At 49.3% G+C, this 16,768-nt stretch overlaps 1 protein-coding gene across 4 annotated transcripts in view; it reads right to left on the bottom strand.

Annotated features, from left to right (window-relative positions):
* LOC142000049 (discoidin domain-containing receptor 2-like) overlaps nucleotides 1-16,768 on the bottom strand; it is a 150,731-nt gene that overhangs the window by 4,727 nt on the left and 129,236 nt on the right. For all 4 annotated transcript variants that reach the window (XM_074974069.1, XM_074974072.1, XM_074974070.1 and 1 more), the window contains 3 exons: nucleotides 15,251-15,448; nucleotides 7,075-7,309; nucleotides 3,000-3,149 (listed from right to left, as the gene is read on the bottom strand). In XM_074974069.1, coding sequence (XP_074830170.1) covers nucleotides 3,000-3,149; nucleotides 7,075-7,309; nucleotides 15,251-15,448 — 583 coding nt within the window. The remainder of the gene's footprint in view (nucleotides 1-2,999; nucleotides 3,150-7,074; nucleotides 7,310-15,250; nucleotides 15,449-16,768) is intronic.

Genomic DNA, 16,768 nt, shown 5'->3' with positions numbered 1-16,768 from the left:
ACATGGCAGAGGGGCATTGCTGGCACATGATGGCATATATCACATTGGTAGATGTGCAGGTGAATGAGCCTCTGATACTGTGGCTGATGTGATTAGGCCCTATGATGGTGTCCCCTGAATAGATATGGGACAGAGTTGGCAACGGGCTTTGTTGCAAGGATAGGTTCCTGGGTTAGTGTTTTTGTTGTGTGGTGTGTGGTTGCTGGTGAGTATTTGCTTCAGGTTGGGGGGTTGTCTGTAAGCGAGGACTGGCCTGTCTCCCAAGATCTGTGAGAGTGATGGGTCGTTCTTCAGGATAGGTTGTAGATCCTTGATGATGCACTGGAACCTCTCCCCAGTCTAACTTCCCCCCTACTGTTACTCACACATTCTTGTCAACTGTTTGAAATAGGCCATCCTGATTCACTACAAACGTTTTTTTTCTCCTGCTGATAATAGCCCACCTTAATCGATTAGTCTCATTAGAGTGGGTATGGCAACCCCCATTTTTTCATGTTCTCTGTATATATATATATATCTTCCTACTGTATTTTTCACTACGTGCATCTGATGAAGTGGGCTTTAGCCCACGAAAGCTTATGCTCAAATAAATTTGTTCGTCTCTCAGTTGCCACAAGTCCTCCTCGTTCATAAGGCAGGTGATAGCTGAACGACTAGCTGAACAAGCCCTTTCAGGGATCATACTTGTATGCGGACATTCAAAATGTGATTTCCACAAATCCTTGTACATGTGACTTTGAAAATCATATTCCACAACCTGTTCCTGCAATTGAAACCTATCCCTGGAATGAGTGTGGAAAGCAAACCAAAAAGCGGGGTGGCTGAGCTCAGTTGCCATGAATTCATTCCAGAATTGGAGTGCATATTTCCTGAAGTTTGTCGCAGTGTTTGCCCACCCCTTGTTGCTATGCCTGTCTGCTGAGTGCCTTCAGTGTGCTCTGTGCCGTATACACAAGAAAAGACTGAGAGCCTTCCCCCCCAAGAATGCCACACTAGGACCGACCTGAGAACTCTCACTGGTGGCAACTTCCATTTGCCTGTCTAACCCAGAGCCACCCACATCCTCTGGCTCACCTACCCCTGTAAGCTGCACTCGCAGATCAGCTCTCCCACTCACTAAGCGAGCCTCTCCCTCAACCTTGTCTTCAGCCAACACTGCTCCCTCTCTGATCTCTGTCTCTCAGAATTCCCTCTCCAAACCTCACTCAAACCTATCAGCATCGCCCACAGCCTCCTGGCCCTCCATAGCTTCTGGGCTGCTCACATCCATGTCTGCTCTGCCAATCTCAGTCTTCTCTTCAGCACACTCCCTCCACTCTGCTTTCTCCGGCCCTGATGACTCCCACACCCCACTCTGCCAGCATAGAGTCTGACCCGCTGACTGGTTCACTCCCAGCTCTGGCTGTTATGCTCCTGGATGGCCTGCAGGGAGTCCCATGACCATGCTGAGGTCCTCCTCTACAGACTTCTTGAATCCTACTTTTCCTCTTTCACTGAATCCCATGTACCCCGCATTACTTCCTCAACTACCCTTCAACTTCCTCCTGAAACCCTCTTCCACCCCTCTCTGTCCAGGAGCTGCCTGACTTTGTCATGTGGAAAATGGACAAAGCCCCCTTCTCCTCAAACGCCTTCTTCCCCTTCTCCCCTGTTGCTGACCTTGAGGTGCTTCACCTCCTCTCCCCAGCTTCAGCAGTCCTGTCCCTGCCTGTTGCCTATCTCCATTGCCCCCAGGCTCCTTCCAGTCTCATTCTCCTTCTCAGTCTGTCATAACCCCTCAGTCCTTTCCCCTCCTAATGTAAGCCAGTGTGGGTCCCCCCGACCCGCATTAAACCATTCCTCAATGCCTGCTGTGTCTCCCGTCACTTCAATACTTGCTGAGCATGCAGTCTGCAACCAACATGCACTGAACTCCTCTCCTCCAGCTCTGACCTGGCTCCCTCCCAGCCTGGCTCCTGCCCTCGATACTCCACTGACTCTGGTCTCAGCCTGGTCTCTAATGACCCCTTCCTGGCCAAATCGAAGGGCCTCTTCTCAGCCTCCTCTTTCTCATCCTCTCTGCAACACTGGTTCACAGATTGGATTCTAAGGCCAGGAGTGTGATGATGACCAGCACTTTCCCACATGAGTCCTTCCTTTGGGGTGTACCGTGCAGAGGCCTGGCACCTATGAATGACAAGACAGCAGTCACGTGGCTCCCAAGAAAAGGGACAGAGGTCCATGGAATAAAGACAAGGAGAAGTCCGGTGGCACCTTAAAGACTAACAAAGTTATTTGGGCATAAGCTTTCATGGGTAAAAAATCCACTTCATCTTCTGCATCTGAAGAAGTGGGGTTTTTACCCACAAAAGCTTATGCCCAAATAAATGTGTTTGTCTTTAAGGTGCCACTGGACTTCTCGTTGTTTTTGTGGATACAGACTAACATGGCTACCCCTCTGATACATGGAATAAAGAGCAGAGTCAGAGAAGGATCCCAAAGGATTTTGCTTCAGCTGCCGTCTGGGGGAGCACAGGTGGCAGGAGAGGGCACAGAAGGCAATGCAGGCAGGAACAGCCTCCCGTAGGGTGAGCACGAGGAAGGCAAGTGGAGGCTGTGAGGGCCAGAGTCACAGAAAAGGCCCAGCCAGAGGGGAGGAGGTGTTCCCACTGGAGAGATGTGGAGGAGAGACCAAGAAAGTCGAGGCTGACAGTGAGTAAATGGCAGTGTCAGAGACAGCAGGAGTGTGGAGTGTGGACTGGGCTAGGAGGAGGTGACGAAGGGACTCAGGGAGAGCAGCGCGTGGAGTAAAGGGAGGCAGGACACAGGGGATCCAGTGGGGTGCAAGAGGAGGGGAAGAGCCTATGCTCCGAGGGTCTCTGAGGTGAAGGGAGGCAGAGCATCTGCTGGAGAGGCCAGGGATGGAAGGCAGAGGAGGCCAGGGCTGCGTGAAGGCCAGGAAAAGGGAGCAGCTGAACAAGATTTGGGAGAGCAAAGGGGGAGAGGCGGTGTTGCCTCACCTGCCTGCCCTGGCTCCGGAAGAACTCCCCGGTGTTCTCGATGACCTGCTCGTCCGAGAGGAGGCTGTAGGGCTGCTCCTTGCACAGCGTGAACATCTCCCAGAGTGTGATCCCAAATGCCCAGACATCGCTGGCTGTGGTGAACTTGCCCTGTGGAGAGAAGAGCGGGTCGGCTGCTGCCACATGCACAGAGCTCTTTGTGCCCAGCCTACCGATCTGGGACACAACTGGTGGGAAGAGTTGACCGTTTCAATCCACCGTCTGCACATGCAAGAGGTAGGGAAGCACAAACCCAGCCAGAGGGGGGAACTGGAGTCTCACCAGCTCCTTTTCTGAGCAGTCACACATGGTACAGCATGCCCTCGCTGTAACGCCCTTCACAATTACGAACCTTGGGATACAGCGAACCTGGTCCCTTGATCCCACCTCGAGCCCTGGCGCTGCGGTGGGGGGCTGAGAGCTTCTCCAGCCCTGGGGCTGTGGTGTGGGGCTGAGAGCTCCTCCGGCCCTGGGGCTGTGAAGCTGCAGAACACTGAGTGCTCCTTCGGGGCAGAGAGCTGTCAGCCGCGGCCATGGGCCGGAGGAGCTCTCAGCTCCCATTGTGGGGCACGAGTTGTCAGCCACCCTCATTCCCCCAAGCAGGGCTCTTTCGCTATAACGAACCTCTGGCTATAACGAACAAAAGGCTTGGCTCCCCAGAGGTTCGTTATAGAAAGGGTGTACCGTACTTTTAAACCTAGGTGCGGTAGGTATCCTGGATATTGACTGCAAGGAGGTGAAGAGCATTGTGGGGTAAGAAACACATGGTGCCTGCAGGCTCGGCAGTAGGGCTTTGAGGAAGCTGCTCTCTTTGCTGGGGAAATGCGTTCCATGCAGACCTTCCGGAGACAGAGTCTCGTACACACTACGACCCACTCTCATCTTACCCCCGTGCAGAGGGGAGGGAGTGACTGCAGTAAGAGAGCCAGGCTGCAGGGTGGATGGGTGTCTTCTCTGGCAAACGCCAGACAGCCCTAAGAGGTTGCAGCTTGGGGAAGGGTCCCTGGTTCGGGAAGCAAGTCGGAGAGAAATTCAGGGTGCTTCTGCCTCTCTCTGAGAGATGGGGTTTGTGTCACCAGCGGCAGCAATCCCAGGGGTGAGCTGCTGCGCTCTCCCCACAGCACTGAAACGTGGCCCTTTGCTCTGAGCAGCACGAGGTCATTTCTCGGTGATTGGGTCTCTGCATTAACCAGCTAATAAAACGACTGCAAGGCGGCGTGACACTAATACATTAAGGGGGGGCGGGGCAATGAGTTGCTGGAGGCTTGGCAAGGACTCAAGTTATCCTGGATGGAGATTAGCTGCCACAAAGAAAGAAAATGGGCCAGTTCTGTGTGACACCTACATTCCTAATCTGCAAGAGGGGATTAAACAGCATGGTTCACAGACATTACATTTTTTTGAGTTGGAAACACCACTGAGGACAGAGAAATAATACAAAGGAACCTAGACAGTAAAACAACACAGGCAGAACACAGCCAAATAAGATACAAATGGAGGAAAGGTAGGTAATCACTGGAGACAGACCACTCAGGCACATGATGGGAGGCAGAGCTCTAGGCATGACACTAGATAGGAAATTAGTCTTGAGGTTGCAATGAGATATAGCTGCCAAAAAGTCGAATGTGATTTTGGCCTCTGAATGCACAAAGCTGCGGGGTCAAAGGGTAGGGGCAGGCGTTGCCTCTGGTGCGACTGCGCTGGAATATTGCGCTCAGTTCTGGACAACACACTGCCAGAAACATAATCAGCAGCACAAACGAGCAGGGGTCTGGCGGGCCTGGCTTGTGAGGAAAGATCAAAGAACGAGCTCTCCCCAGCTTCACCAGGCGGTGACTACAGATGCCATGAGAACAGTCGGCAAATATCCGAAGGGTGTTCACACAAGGAGGGAAAGGAATAATGTGGTGTGTTATAAGAGAGTATGACTCAGAGCAATGGTGCAAAATTATGAAAATGTTTACCTACCAAATGTGTAGGCCTGTTTCTTGGGGTGAGGATCACTGTGTTGGGCACTAAGGGAAGTGGGGGGTAACTGCATGACTGGACAGATTAGTTAGAAAATGGAAACCAGGCGGAATATGAGAGGAATGTCCTGAGAGTGAAACACATCAGGCTGCAGAGCTGGCTCCTGAGGGGAAGAGGTGGCAGCCATATTGCTTGGGACCTTGAAACTTACACTAGGCAAATCAGTGAGGCCATCCTGTGGGTACCAGTCTTATCAGGCTGGCTGGGTGCATGGCACCCTGCAGTGCTTTCCTGCCCCTAACTCCCATCCCTATGAGTCTTGCCACCTTTCTGGCACCTTGTTACAATACCACTGGCAGTGCTGCCTATCTACTAATTAACTCCAGGGCCAGATTTTCAAAGGTATTCAGGTGCCTAAAGAGGCAGATCGGCACCTCCTGGGATTTTCAAAATTGCCGCAGCAGGGGCCAGATCCACAAAGAGAATTAGGCGCTGTGACACTGAGCAAATCACAGGAACAACACTGCGATGCACAAAACCTGGGCTCCTGTACCATGCATGGGGAGAGACAGGCCCCTTGGAATTTGATTCACAAAAACCTGCGCGCTAGGCGGGGAGCTGCCTAGCCAATGGGAGATGCTGAGGAGAGGGGAGTGTTTTAAGCCTCACCCCTCTCAGGAATATAGGCACCTAACTCCAGATGGCAGGGAAGTGCCTATCTCTGAGCTCTGAAACCCACCCCACTGCCGGGATTCAGAGACCAGGCTCCAGCCTGGCTGGGAACGTCTGCAATGATATTCTTAGCTCTGCTGCCCGAGTCAGCCGACTCAGGCGTTGAGACTTGCTGCCGCGGGGTTTTTTTGCAGGACAGACATACCCTGAGGCGCCTGCCTTGCGCCACACACAGTGACTGGAGGAGGCAGTGCTGGTGGTGCCCACCTTCCAGCTTTCAGCCCAGTCATTAGCGCACTCCTGGGGATGTCGGAGACCCAGGTTCAGCTTCCCCCACTCTGCCGGAAGAGGAGAAAAGATTGAACAGGACCCTCCCGCCACTCAGCTCAGTGCTCTAACCCCGCAGCTATGGGATCGTCTGACATGGGGTGCCTTCAATCTCTCCTACTGAAGCTGTTGAAAGAGTCATTGGACCCGAGAGAGATGTGAGAATGACTCTGTAGATTGGTGGTTAGGGCATGCACATGGGAGGTGGGAGACCCAGGTCCTGATTCAGTGACTCGTTAGTTATTTAGCCACAGTGGAACAGCTTCAACAGGAGACTGAGGACTCGCTACGCCAGAACATCCCCTAGCTCGGGAGTTAGTGCACTCACCTGAGAGGGTTGAAGGCCCTGTTCAAATCCTTTCTTCCCCAGTCAGAGAAAGACAGCAAAGGGCTGAAGAAAGTACTCCAGTTGGAGCTTGGGTTTACTCTGGACTTTGGTTGCTTCAGAATAGGTGGAGTGTTGGTTTAGCAAAACAGACATACCAGTCAGGGGAAACTGAGGCACCAGCCACTCTTGCACAGGGAAGGTAAGAAATGTGTAACAGTTTAAATACTTAAAATCCAGTTTAAGCTAGTGAGTTGAGAAAGAGGGAAAAGATCTCTCTCCTTCCTGCCACATTTTGGCAATTGATAAACAGAGGCACAGAGAGGTGACTTGCTCAGATCCGAGCAGGGAATCTGTAGCATTCAGGAATAAAAACCCAGCTTTCAGACATTCACTCCTGTGCTGTAACCACGTGGTTGCCTTCCTTCTCTGGAGGAAGAGATGGGCTCAGTGCAGTTTGATGGAACAATGCCACTGCAGTCTGCATGGTGGAGAGTCAGAGGCTGCACACAGCATATGGGATGCGTGGCATAGAAGGTGCATCCAGTTACCAAAGGGGATACAAGATAAGCGGTACAGCCAGCTGCCAAGATCCTATTGATTCGTAAAGGAGACAGTAAGGATAGAAAAGGAGACTTGTGCTGTTACTCAGTTTCCTGTACAAAGTGTGTACACACCCACACCCACACACCATGGGGGCACATACTAAAGGAAGAGAGAAAGAGCGCTGTGAGCAGCCCCTACCAGGAGGATACTTTCCCAGGCCATCCAGCGTATCGGCAGCACAGCTCTGCCCTGGATACGGTAATAATCCCCGCTGTATAGATTCCTGCTCATTCCAAAATCTGCAATCTTGATGGTGTAGTTGTTCCCAACCAGGCAGTTGCGGGTGGCCAGGTCTCTGTGCACAAAGTTCAGGGAGGCTAAATACTTCATTCCAGAGGCGATCTGGGTGGCCATGAACAGTAGGTTGGAATAGCTGCATTTAAAACAAACAGAAAGTCAAAGGAGAGTTTCCTTGCAGTTGCTTTTCTCTTGACTCTTCCTGCTGTGGGAATCTTGCATGCTGTGTGTTGCAATAAGCGCAATGGTGTCACTTAACTCCTCATTCCTCACTATCCCTGTCAGTCTAGAGTGTACATCTGCAACGAACTAACTGCCTTCCCGGAAGTGTGAGCCATGTATGGGCTAGCCACCTGAGCACGGATCCAGGGGGTCTGGTGGGCTTGAGAGCCCAAGCTGCAATGTTCACACAGCTATTTTAGCACACTAGCTGGAGCCCTGCCAGTGTAACTCTGGCTCCCTGCACTCTCTCCCAGCTGCAGTGTAGACATACCCTGAGATGCTGAGAGCCCATAAATCAGGGATTTCACAACTGTGGGACAGATTCTCCAAAGCACTCAGCTCCCATTTAGTCACCAAAAGAAGTAGCCAGATTTCCAAGGGTGCTCAGCACAGGGTCCTCAGCCATTTTGACAATCTGGCCTCAATGGTGTGTGCTGATCACTTGGAAATTTGGCTCCAAGCTATTGGGAAATCTGGCCCCACGTCACACAAGTCCCTGATTTATGGGTGCTGGGTGGGGCTTAGGTATCTAAGTGACCTGACTGGCAGTCACAGACAGAGAGGCTAGTGCCTGTAAATCTGGCCCTAAACGGCACATTGTTATTTCTTGGGGAAGAGCTTGTGTTCTTGCAGGGCTGAGAAAGGGCAGGATGTCCTGACTGCCACCATTACCATGTCTCTAGAAATACCGTTTGTTATTTTTCATGCCCTTAATCCTGCCCCCTTGTGCACATGTATTATGACACTGTCTTTAATGACATGATCACATGTGGGTTTTGCCAGCAGACCCTGTCTCAAACAGCTCAGTACTGGGAAGATGAGTGAATGAGGCAGGTGCCTTCAGAAAGAGAAAATACAGTCTTGTGGTTAAGGCAGTGGGGTAGGACCCAGGAAAGAAGGGTCCTATCACTGGCTCTGCCACAAGCTTCCCTGGGATGGTAGGCAAGATAGCCTTGGTTCAGAATTTTCAGAAGCAGCCACGATTTATCCTTATTTGTGTTACTGCAGCACCAAGGAGCTCTGCCACTACCCAGGGTACTGCACTGCCTGGCCAATTTGTGTGGGCTCATGGCACAAACACACACCAGGTTGTTACATTTGCACCACGTGTGTATTTATTCCTTCCTTGCCAAGTATAACAGTGTACGTCAGGGTTACAGCAAGAGGAGGTTTCCCCACAGCCTTCACTCTTCAGCCCAATATCACCCTCTGAGCTTTCCTTCTCAGTTTTCCTGGCTTCCTGCTCCTTCCACTTCCGTCCTCCCAATTACATCGTTAACCCAGTGATTACCACCCAGGTGCTCATAATCCCCCAACAGAAAATATTTAATTGCTCATAGCTGAGCTTGCAGGCTTCTTCATGCTGCAGCCCCCGTCAACGGAACCTGGCCATGGACAAGGACCCATTGTGCAAGGCGCTGTACAAACACAGAACAAAGAGACGCTTCCTGCCCCAAAGACTTTGCAATCTGAGTATAAGACAAAAGACAACAGACAGACAGACGGGGGCCAACAAAGAAACAAGGAGACAGCATTGATCAGCAGGATGGGCCATGGTCTCGTCACACCAGCAGCCTAACCATTGTCAAGTTTGTCGTCAGCATCACCTCGAAGGAGAGTTTCGAGGAGGGGTTTGAATGTGTATAATTGGGTAGGGTGTGCGTGTTTACAGGGAGCTCCTCCCATGAATGAGGAGCAGGATGGGAGAAAGCACACAGGGGCCGGTTTGGAGATTTAACGAGTGGGCAGTGAAGGCTGGCATTGGCAGGAGGAGAGCGGGGAGCTAACCTCTCAATAGCAAATGAGAGATGATTGGTGGGCGCGGATAGGCCATGAAGAGCCCTGAAAGTGAAGCCAAGCATCTTCTGTTTGAGGCAATGTGGGGGCAGTGGAGGGAGGCAAAGGAGCGAAGGGGTGACAAGGGCAAAGCAATGGGCTAGGGAAATGATCTTTGCAGCAACATTCTGAATGGCTCTGAGTGGGGCAAGATTGCATCTGTCAAGGCCAGAGAGAAGGATGTGGCAGTCATCCAGATGTGAGATGAGAGCCTGGACGAACCTTTGAGCTGTGTGGATGGATAGAAAGGGCTGTATCTTAGATGGTATGGATGAGGAAGGGCAAGATTTAGACATAGATGGAAACGAGGACCTAAAGAGAGGGCCAAGTCAAAGATGACAGCCTGGTTATGGGCCTGAGTGACAGCATGGTGGTGCTGTCTACAGTGACTGAGAAGGAGGTAGCAGGAAGGGTTCGGGGGGAAGGTTAGGAGCTCTGTTTTAGCCATATTTACCATGCAATGGCAGCTAGACTTCCACGAGGAGATGTCCAAGAGACAGGCTGAGATTTCAGTTTGGACAGAAGAAGGCAGGTCTGGAGCAGAGAGGTAGATCTGTGTGTCATCAGCATAGAGATTACCCAGAGATAAGGTGGAGAGGGACAAGGGAAGGGAACCAAGGACAGAGCCCTGTGGAACCCCCACAGAAAGTTGCAGGGGGCACAAGGAGGATCCTCCCAAGGGCATGCTGCAGGAATGATTAGAGAGGAAGGAGGAGAATCAAAAGAGGACAGTCACAGAAGCCAAGGGAAGAAGAAGATTTCAAGAACAAGAGCATGGCTGATGGTGCCAAAGGCAGCTGACTGGTCAAAGAGGATGAAGACGGAGCACTGGTTCTGAGCTTGGCTAGAAAGAGGTCATTAGTGACTTTGGTAAGCGTGGTTCCAGTGGAGTGCAAGGTGCAGAAGATGGATTGGAGAGGGTCTAGGGTGGAATTGGAGGAGAGGAACTTTAGACAGCGATTGTAAACAGAGCATTCAATGAGCTAAGAGATGAAAGGAAGAAGGGAGCAAGCGTGGTCAAGGGCGGTGTTTTGAAGATGGAAGAGACTAAAATGTTTGCATTGTGTGGGGAACGAGCCAGAGACGAGTGAGGGCTAACAAGAAGAGTAAGGGAGAGGATGAGAGTGGGTGTGAGGAAGATCAGGAGACGGGATGGGGACACTGGGACAGGCTGTGTGGTTAGAGGAGAGCAAATGAGAAACTTCTGTGTCTATGACAAGAAAGAAGGAGGCAAAGCTGTAGAAAGGGAAGGGAAGGCTGTGTCTTATTTTGTCAGTGTTCTCTTTCAAGAAATTAGGTAGCTCTTGTATAGGAGGATAAGTGGGGGAGGGAGGGTTTGAGGATTGAGTCAAAGGAGGTGAAAAGTCAGCTGGGATTGCCCGCATGGAATTTGATCAGTGTGGAAAAGTAGAGTGGCTTGGCATAGGACAATGGCAGAATTGAAGGAACAAGTTGTTGGCATGATCAGAGGATACTAGAGGTGCTCTGCTGCATGAGAGCAGGAACGGAGCATGTTGGGGATGAGCTAGGGCTGGGGCTGGCAAAGGATTCAAGAGAATCAACAACCACCAGGGAAGAAAGGGAAGAGAACACAGGGAGCAGAGAGCAGCAGAGAAATTAATTATCAGCATTGATGGAATGAAAGTCAAAGAGGGTATGTCTACACTGCAATGTAAGCCCAGGGTTAGCAGAACTCGAGTTAGCAGACCCTGGGTTTGTTAACCTAGAGCTTGAGCATCTACACCCATCTGTAACCCCAGGTTAGGAATTGGTGAACCGTGGGTCCCAAACTAGGGCTCCAGCATCTACACGGCATTATATGGGCCCGAGTCCAAACACCCATATCCCAGACTTCTTAGCACCCTCCCAAAATGTGGCTGCTCTCGCCCTTTGTTTGTGGGGGAGTGTGGAAGAACATGGGACTGTGGGATACTTTTGGCAGACTCCCAGAGCACAAGTCCAGTGGGACTGCATTTACACTGCAAAGCAATAGGGCTTGAACCCTGGGTCTCAGCTTGACTCAGGCTTGGACCCTTCAACCCCCATGGGACTCGGGGTCCGAGCCCTGGGTTAGCACAATTTGTGTGAAGACGGAAGGGGAGGGGTTAGGCTTTAGCCTGAATTTGAACCCTAGACACACCCAGAAGGATCGAGTGACAGAGTGAAGGGGAGCTGCTGAAAGAGACCAGGTGATGGGGGACCTCAGAACTCATGGTGAGATCACAGAAAGCAGGGCTTGGGGAAGACCAGGTCAAGTGAATGGCTCTTCTGGTGAGTGGGAGAGCCCAACCAGTGCTGCTTGGTTGATGAGGTGAAGGTGAGGAACCACGCAGCTAAGGGGTCGGATGGGTCATCAGTATGGAAGCTGAAATAACACTCTATTAACATTGATGGAATAAATTGGCCCAAAGAGTCAAAGGGGTTAATGTGACCCTCTCACTGTCCAATATTAAACAGTTTTAAAAAAGGTTTGGTATACAGAGACCTCAGCTGGCTTAGTCCCAGAGGCAAAGAACACCATTAAGCATCTTTAACCTTTTATTAAAGAGACAGGAAAGAAGGAAAAACAGTTAAAGCATCTGAAATGTACAGTATTATTTAAGGCTTTCTTTTTAACAATATCCCTTGTTCCCTTTACCTTTAGCTGAAGAGAGTTTTAGAAGGAAAACACCTCCAAGTGACAGGTTTTTAGGTGGTACTACACATGGTAATAGCTGTTCTTTTGGGGGGAAAGGGAAGAAGTTAGGTGAGCTGGACTGGAGCTGTTATTGTTGCTGCTGTTGAAGTCCGATCCTGTTTTCTAAAAGACAAACCAAGACAAACACACACAAAATTGGGGGAGAAAAGAACAGTCAAGATGGAAAATGCAGCTTCCGTCTCTGGTGAGAACTCTTACTTGCAACTTCCTTGCTGGAGAAATAGAGGCGCAGCACCTGGTCTGATCAGCCACTCTGAGACCTGGCAAACTAGTACCAGCATCGGGCAGTTCAGGGCACTGCTTTTATCTGCTCTTTTGGTCACAGGCTCACAGCAGTGTTGCAAAATATGCAGTCTTGGCTGGCTAAGCCAGACTCTTATTAGACAGAAGGCAAAAGGAGATGGATAGGAAAGAGAAGAAATATGGTGGAGAAGGAAAAGAACACACAGAAGGGTGTGCGGGTGGCGGCAGAGTTTGACAACGTCTCACATCCCAGATAGTTTGGGATTTAACTGAAGCCGGTGGAGGTGGTGATGTCATCTGGGACCCTCTTTCTGGCCCATGCTGGTCAGGACATTGTTCAGGATCTGGACTCTGAAAGCCCAACAGTGTTACAGTGGATCACGGGGGACTCAGGAGATGGTGGGGGTGGCAGCCAAGATGGTGAAGCTCGCTCCTTCAGATTCTCCTGTCATTCAGTCAGCCATGATCTGTGTCCAGTTTTTAATCCATCTGATGTATGCCGTGTTAATTTTGCATCGTTCTAGTTTTTAATCAAAATATCACGCAGCTGCTAGTCAAATGCCTCACAGAAGTCCACGATTGCACTATCAACCAAACTTGTAATCTCATAACATAAAAAGATATCAAGTTAGCTTCACAGGATCAATTTTCCATAAACCCATGTTGATTGGCACTAATTATATTATCCTCCATTAATTCTTTATCAATCAAGTCCCATATCAGCTGTTCCATTATTTTGCCTAGGATCGATGTCAGGCTGACAGGCCTATAATTACCCACGTCATCCTGTTTACTTTTTTAAGACATTGGCAGAACATTCGCTTTTGTCCAGCAGTCTTCTGGAACTTCCCCAGTGTTCCAAGATTAATTGACTATCAACATTAATGGTCCAGTGAGCTTTTTGGACAGCTTGTTTAGGAAAAATGTTTCTACACAAAAATTAATAGATGAATCTGCAGCGGCTCTGGTGCAACTGGCCATTTAAAAGTATTTAGAGTCTTTTCCCACCATTATGTGTCAAAATTGAAAGTTTATATGCTAACGGGTAACCAAAATATAAACTCTTTGTTGGATAACATTTTTTTCATTGTATAGACAAAATTCCTCCACCATATACACAAAATTTCTCCATAGGATAAAATCCTCTCTCTGAGATAAAAACTTCTCCATCAGTTGCTATACTTTTCAATCACATTTTATCCTTCAATGGAAAAAGTTTTATGAGTTGCTCCAGAGAGAGAAAGTTTTATCTGATGGAGAAGTGCAGCTGCTGCTGAATTAACTCTTCTCTCTCAAGCGGGCAGATGAAATCTTCTCTCTCAGTCCCGGCACTAGTGCTGTATGCAAACTCTGGAAGCCATCCTCCCTAGTTTGCCCCCAAACCCCAACACTCTCCTCAACTCCCCTCACTTAAACATTTAGAAAAACCAGGAAATGAATACACAAAACTGTATGTGAAGCAGTTTGGGTTGTCACACCCACAACATACTTGGCACAAACATACAAATGCAAGGGAATAAAGCCACCGACCAGTACATACTCTCTAGCTGTCCACCCACAGGCATCCACTTTATCACTGCTACCAGTACTGTCCACAGCTGTGGATATTAGATGTTATAGTTGTGCCCCAGAAACCAACTGGTGCCAACTGGCAGAGGGCACAGAGACATATGGGCTTAAAGGGATCGTCCGGGTTCACCAAAAGAGGTTATGTAAGGTCTCTACTGAATGCCTGCGTCACACACGTCATCGTGACCGTTGTGAAATGTCGGTGCAGATAACGTGTAAGGAGTTTATGTATGTTTACTGAAAATTGTGTTTTTAAAGCATGTAAGTTAAGACAGGTCACTAGAAGGTGATCCTAGGCAGTGGGGGGGTAGCAAACACTTATTTCTCGAGCAGACCATTGTGTATTGTATGCCTTTGTGCCAACTCAGTTAGCATAAAAAACAATGGCCATACCTGGAGACTGGCTGTGTTTGCTGCCCGGGCCAGGTGCAGGCCTGAGGATTTACAAAGACAACCCCCCCTCCCCCCCCAGCCCCAGAATAAATCTCTTTAGAGGGAACCTCCTGTGGTAAGGGACCGTAGTCTGTAACTGCAAAAAATAAGTGGAGAGGGGATGATTTCATCCCTCTGTCTGGGAAGACAAGCTGCCAGCAGGCTTGATCTTAGGAAAGGAAGGTCTCAGCCCTCCTGGCTGAAAACGCTGGGGCACTGACTTGGGGTAAGCTACTCTGTAGGAGACAGGGGAATGTCTTGTGAGTTAAGTTTAGGCTCTAGAAAGCAGCTTATGAGTTTGTTACCATTTGTTTCCAGCGTTCTTACTTACTGCATTTGAATCTCTGTTCTTTGGTAACAGACTTCTCCTTGTTTTCACTATAACTATAGCGAAGTGTTCTGTGTTAAGCAGAGTAGTGATCCTGAGATGAAACTGGTGCGTTGGTGTGTGCTCCTCCCTTGGGAGTAGAGAATCTGAGGTCTGATCTACACGTCAGACCTATATCGGTATAACTGTGTGGCTCGGGGTGTGAAACATCCACATCCCTGAGCGATGTTGTTATACTGACCTAACCCCCGGTGTAGACAGTGCTAGGTTGGCGGGTTTAAGTGTAGACTTGCCCTGAGAGTTCTGTGAGTGTTCAGTGGAACAGCGGCTGGGCACTCCAGAGGAACTCTCCAGAGGAACTGTTGGTAACCTGAACAGAGACAGTGAGGCTGGCAGAGGACTGGCAGGCAGTGCTTGTGTTGCCAGAGGCTGGTGGAGTCAGAAGGCTGACACACAATGGCACAGACAGGTGGTAGCAAGGAGCTTCACAACCTTGGGTACCCTGGGGAAGCATTGGAGTAGTTTGCTGTGAGGAGAGAGTGGCTTGGTAAAGGGACTGACAGAAGCTGGAATCCTGTGGCAGGCAAAAGTAACGTTGTGGTGTTTAGTCTGTGGTGTGCAGTACTCGTGGTATGTTACACGTGTAGCATCCGTAACTGGTTCACAATTCAGCTTGTTTTTAATATTAATATACTTTAAGTTCAGGGCACTGAAACTGTTGCATTAGAACCTGCGACTTCTCCTCTTACCTGACGCATGGAATGTTGTTTGAAATGGTGAATTTACTGCTGATCTCCCGCTGTGACAGGAACTGGTTGAGGTCTCCGTTCTCCATATACTCTGTTATCATGCACAGAGGGTCATCACGCACACACACTCCCAGCAGTCGGATGATATTTGGGTCCTTCAGCCGGGACATGATCTTGATCTCCTTTAGGAAATCATTTCTTAAAAAGAGAAAGAGATAATGTTAGGATATAGATATTCAGGCCTGTCGGTAAAGGCCTATACTGTAAGAATTTAGGTGTATTCTTATCACTTGGCTAGTTCTAGAGGTATAAAAGAAAGAATCAAAATCACTGTCTGCCGGTGTAAGAGCCTTCTCTCACTGTGACAGGCTGAGGCCCTGTGCTTAGGCTAAGGCTCTGGCTAAGCAGCAGAGGCAGCCATAAGCTGGGAAGCGACCGGTCACAGCCTCACATTCCAAACTAGTCACATTGAAAGAAGGTGCTATTGGGCTGTTAGGATACAATCCTGTCCTGATGATGCCCGTCACCTCGAGAAAGGGAAGTGCCTAGAAAATGTAAAAAGAAACTTCATTTGATAGCATCCTGTCTGGCAAGAACTCACTTATCAATAGCTGGGATGTGAAATCCTCATTTCTGTATTGTTTTGTCATTATAGTTCCCACTTTGCTATTGTTTGTCTGTATAATCTCTGTCTGGTTCTGTGATTGTTTCTGTCTGCTGTATAATTAATTTTGCTGGGTGTAAACTAATTAAGGTGGTGGGATATAATTGGTTACATAATCATGTTACAATATGTTAGGATTGGTTAGTTAAATTTCAGGAAAATGATTGGTAAGGTATAGCTAAGCAGAACTCAAGTTTTACTATATAGTTTGCAGTCAATCAGGAAGTGAGTGGTTGGGGGGGGAATGGGAACAGGGAATGGGGGTGGGGAAATTGGAATCAGGTTTGGCTAAAGGGGGAAATGGGAACAGGGAATGGGGGTAAGGAAATTGGAATCATGTTTGGCTAAGGGCAAGAATGGGAACAGGGATACAGGTGTAAGGCTCTGTGGTGTCAGAGCTGGGAAGGGGGACACTAAGGAAGGAAACTGGAATCATGCTTGCTGGAAGTTCACCCCAATAAACATCGAATTGTTTGCACCTTTGGACTTCGGGTATTGTTGCTCTCTGTTCATGCGAGAAGGACCAGGGAAGTAAGTGGGCAAAGGAATAAGCTCTCTAACACATAAGTCTGATTTCTTGAACATTGTCCTCTTTTCCTTTACTTGAGGAATCTGGGAGGAGTGAAGGGGAGATAGAGAGGCTCTGAATACTAGGAATGGGAGTTTTTCTGAAGTCTCCCAGAAGAGTTGCCTGTCTTTTTCTCCCTAAATTATTCTCCCACTGATTTCCCTTTATTCTGCTTTGTAACCAGAGTGCACCCTCTTGAAATCCCTTTTGCACCTACAGCTGCAGCACAGAAACAACCCCAGAGTGCAGGGCTTAGCCACACAGGCTCTGCAGGGAGGGAGCCTGT

This window comes from Natator depressus, chromosome 16 (assembly GCF_965152275.1).
Source record: "Natator depressus isolate rNatDep1 chromosome 16, rNatDep2.hap1, whole genome shotgun sequence".
Classification (NCBI taxonomy): domain Eukaryota; kingdom Metazoa; phylum Chordata; order Testudines; family Cheloniidae; genus Natator; species Natator depressus.
This window is presented reverse-complemented; position numbering and strand designations above follow the sequence as displayed.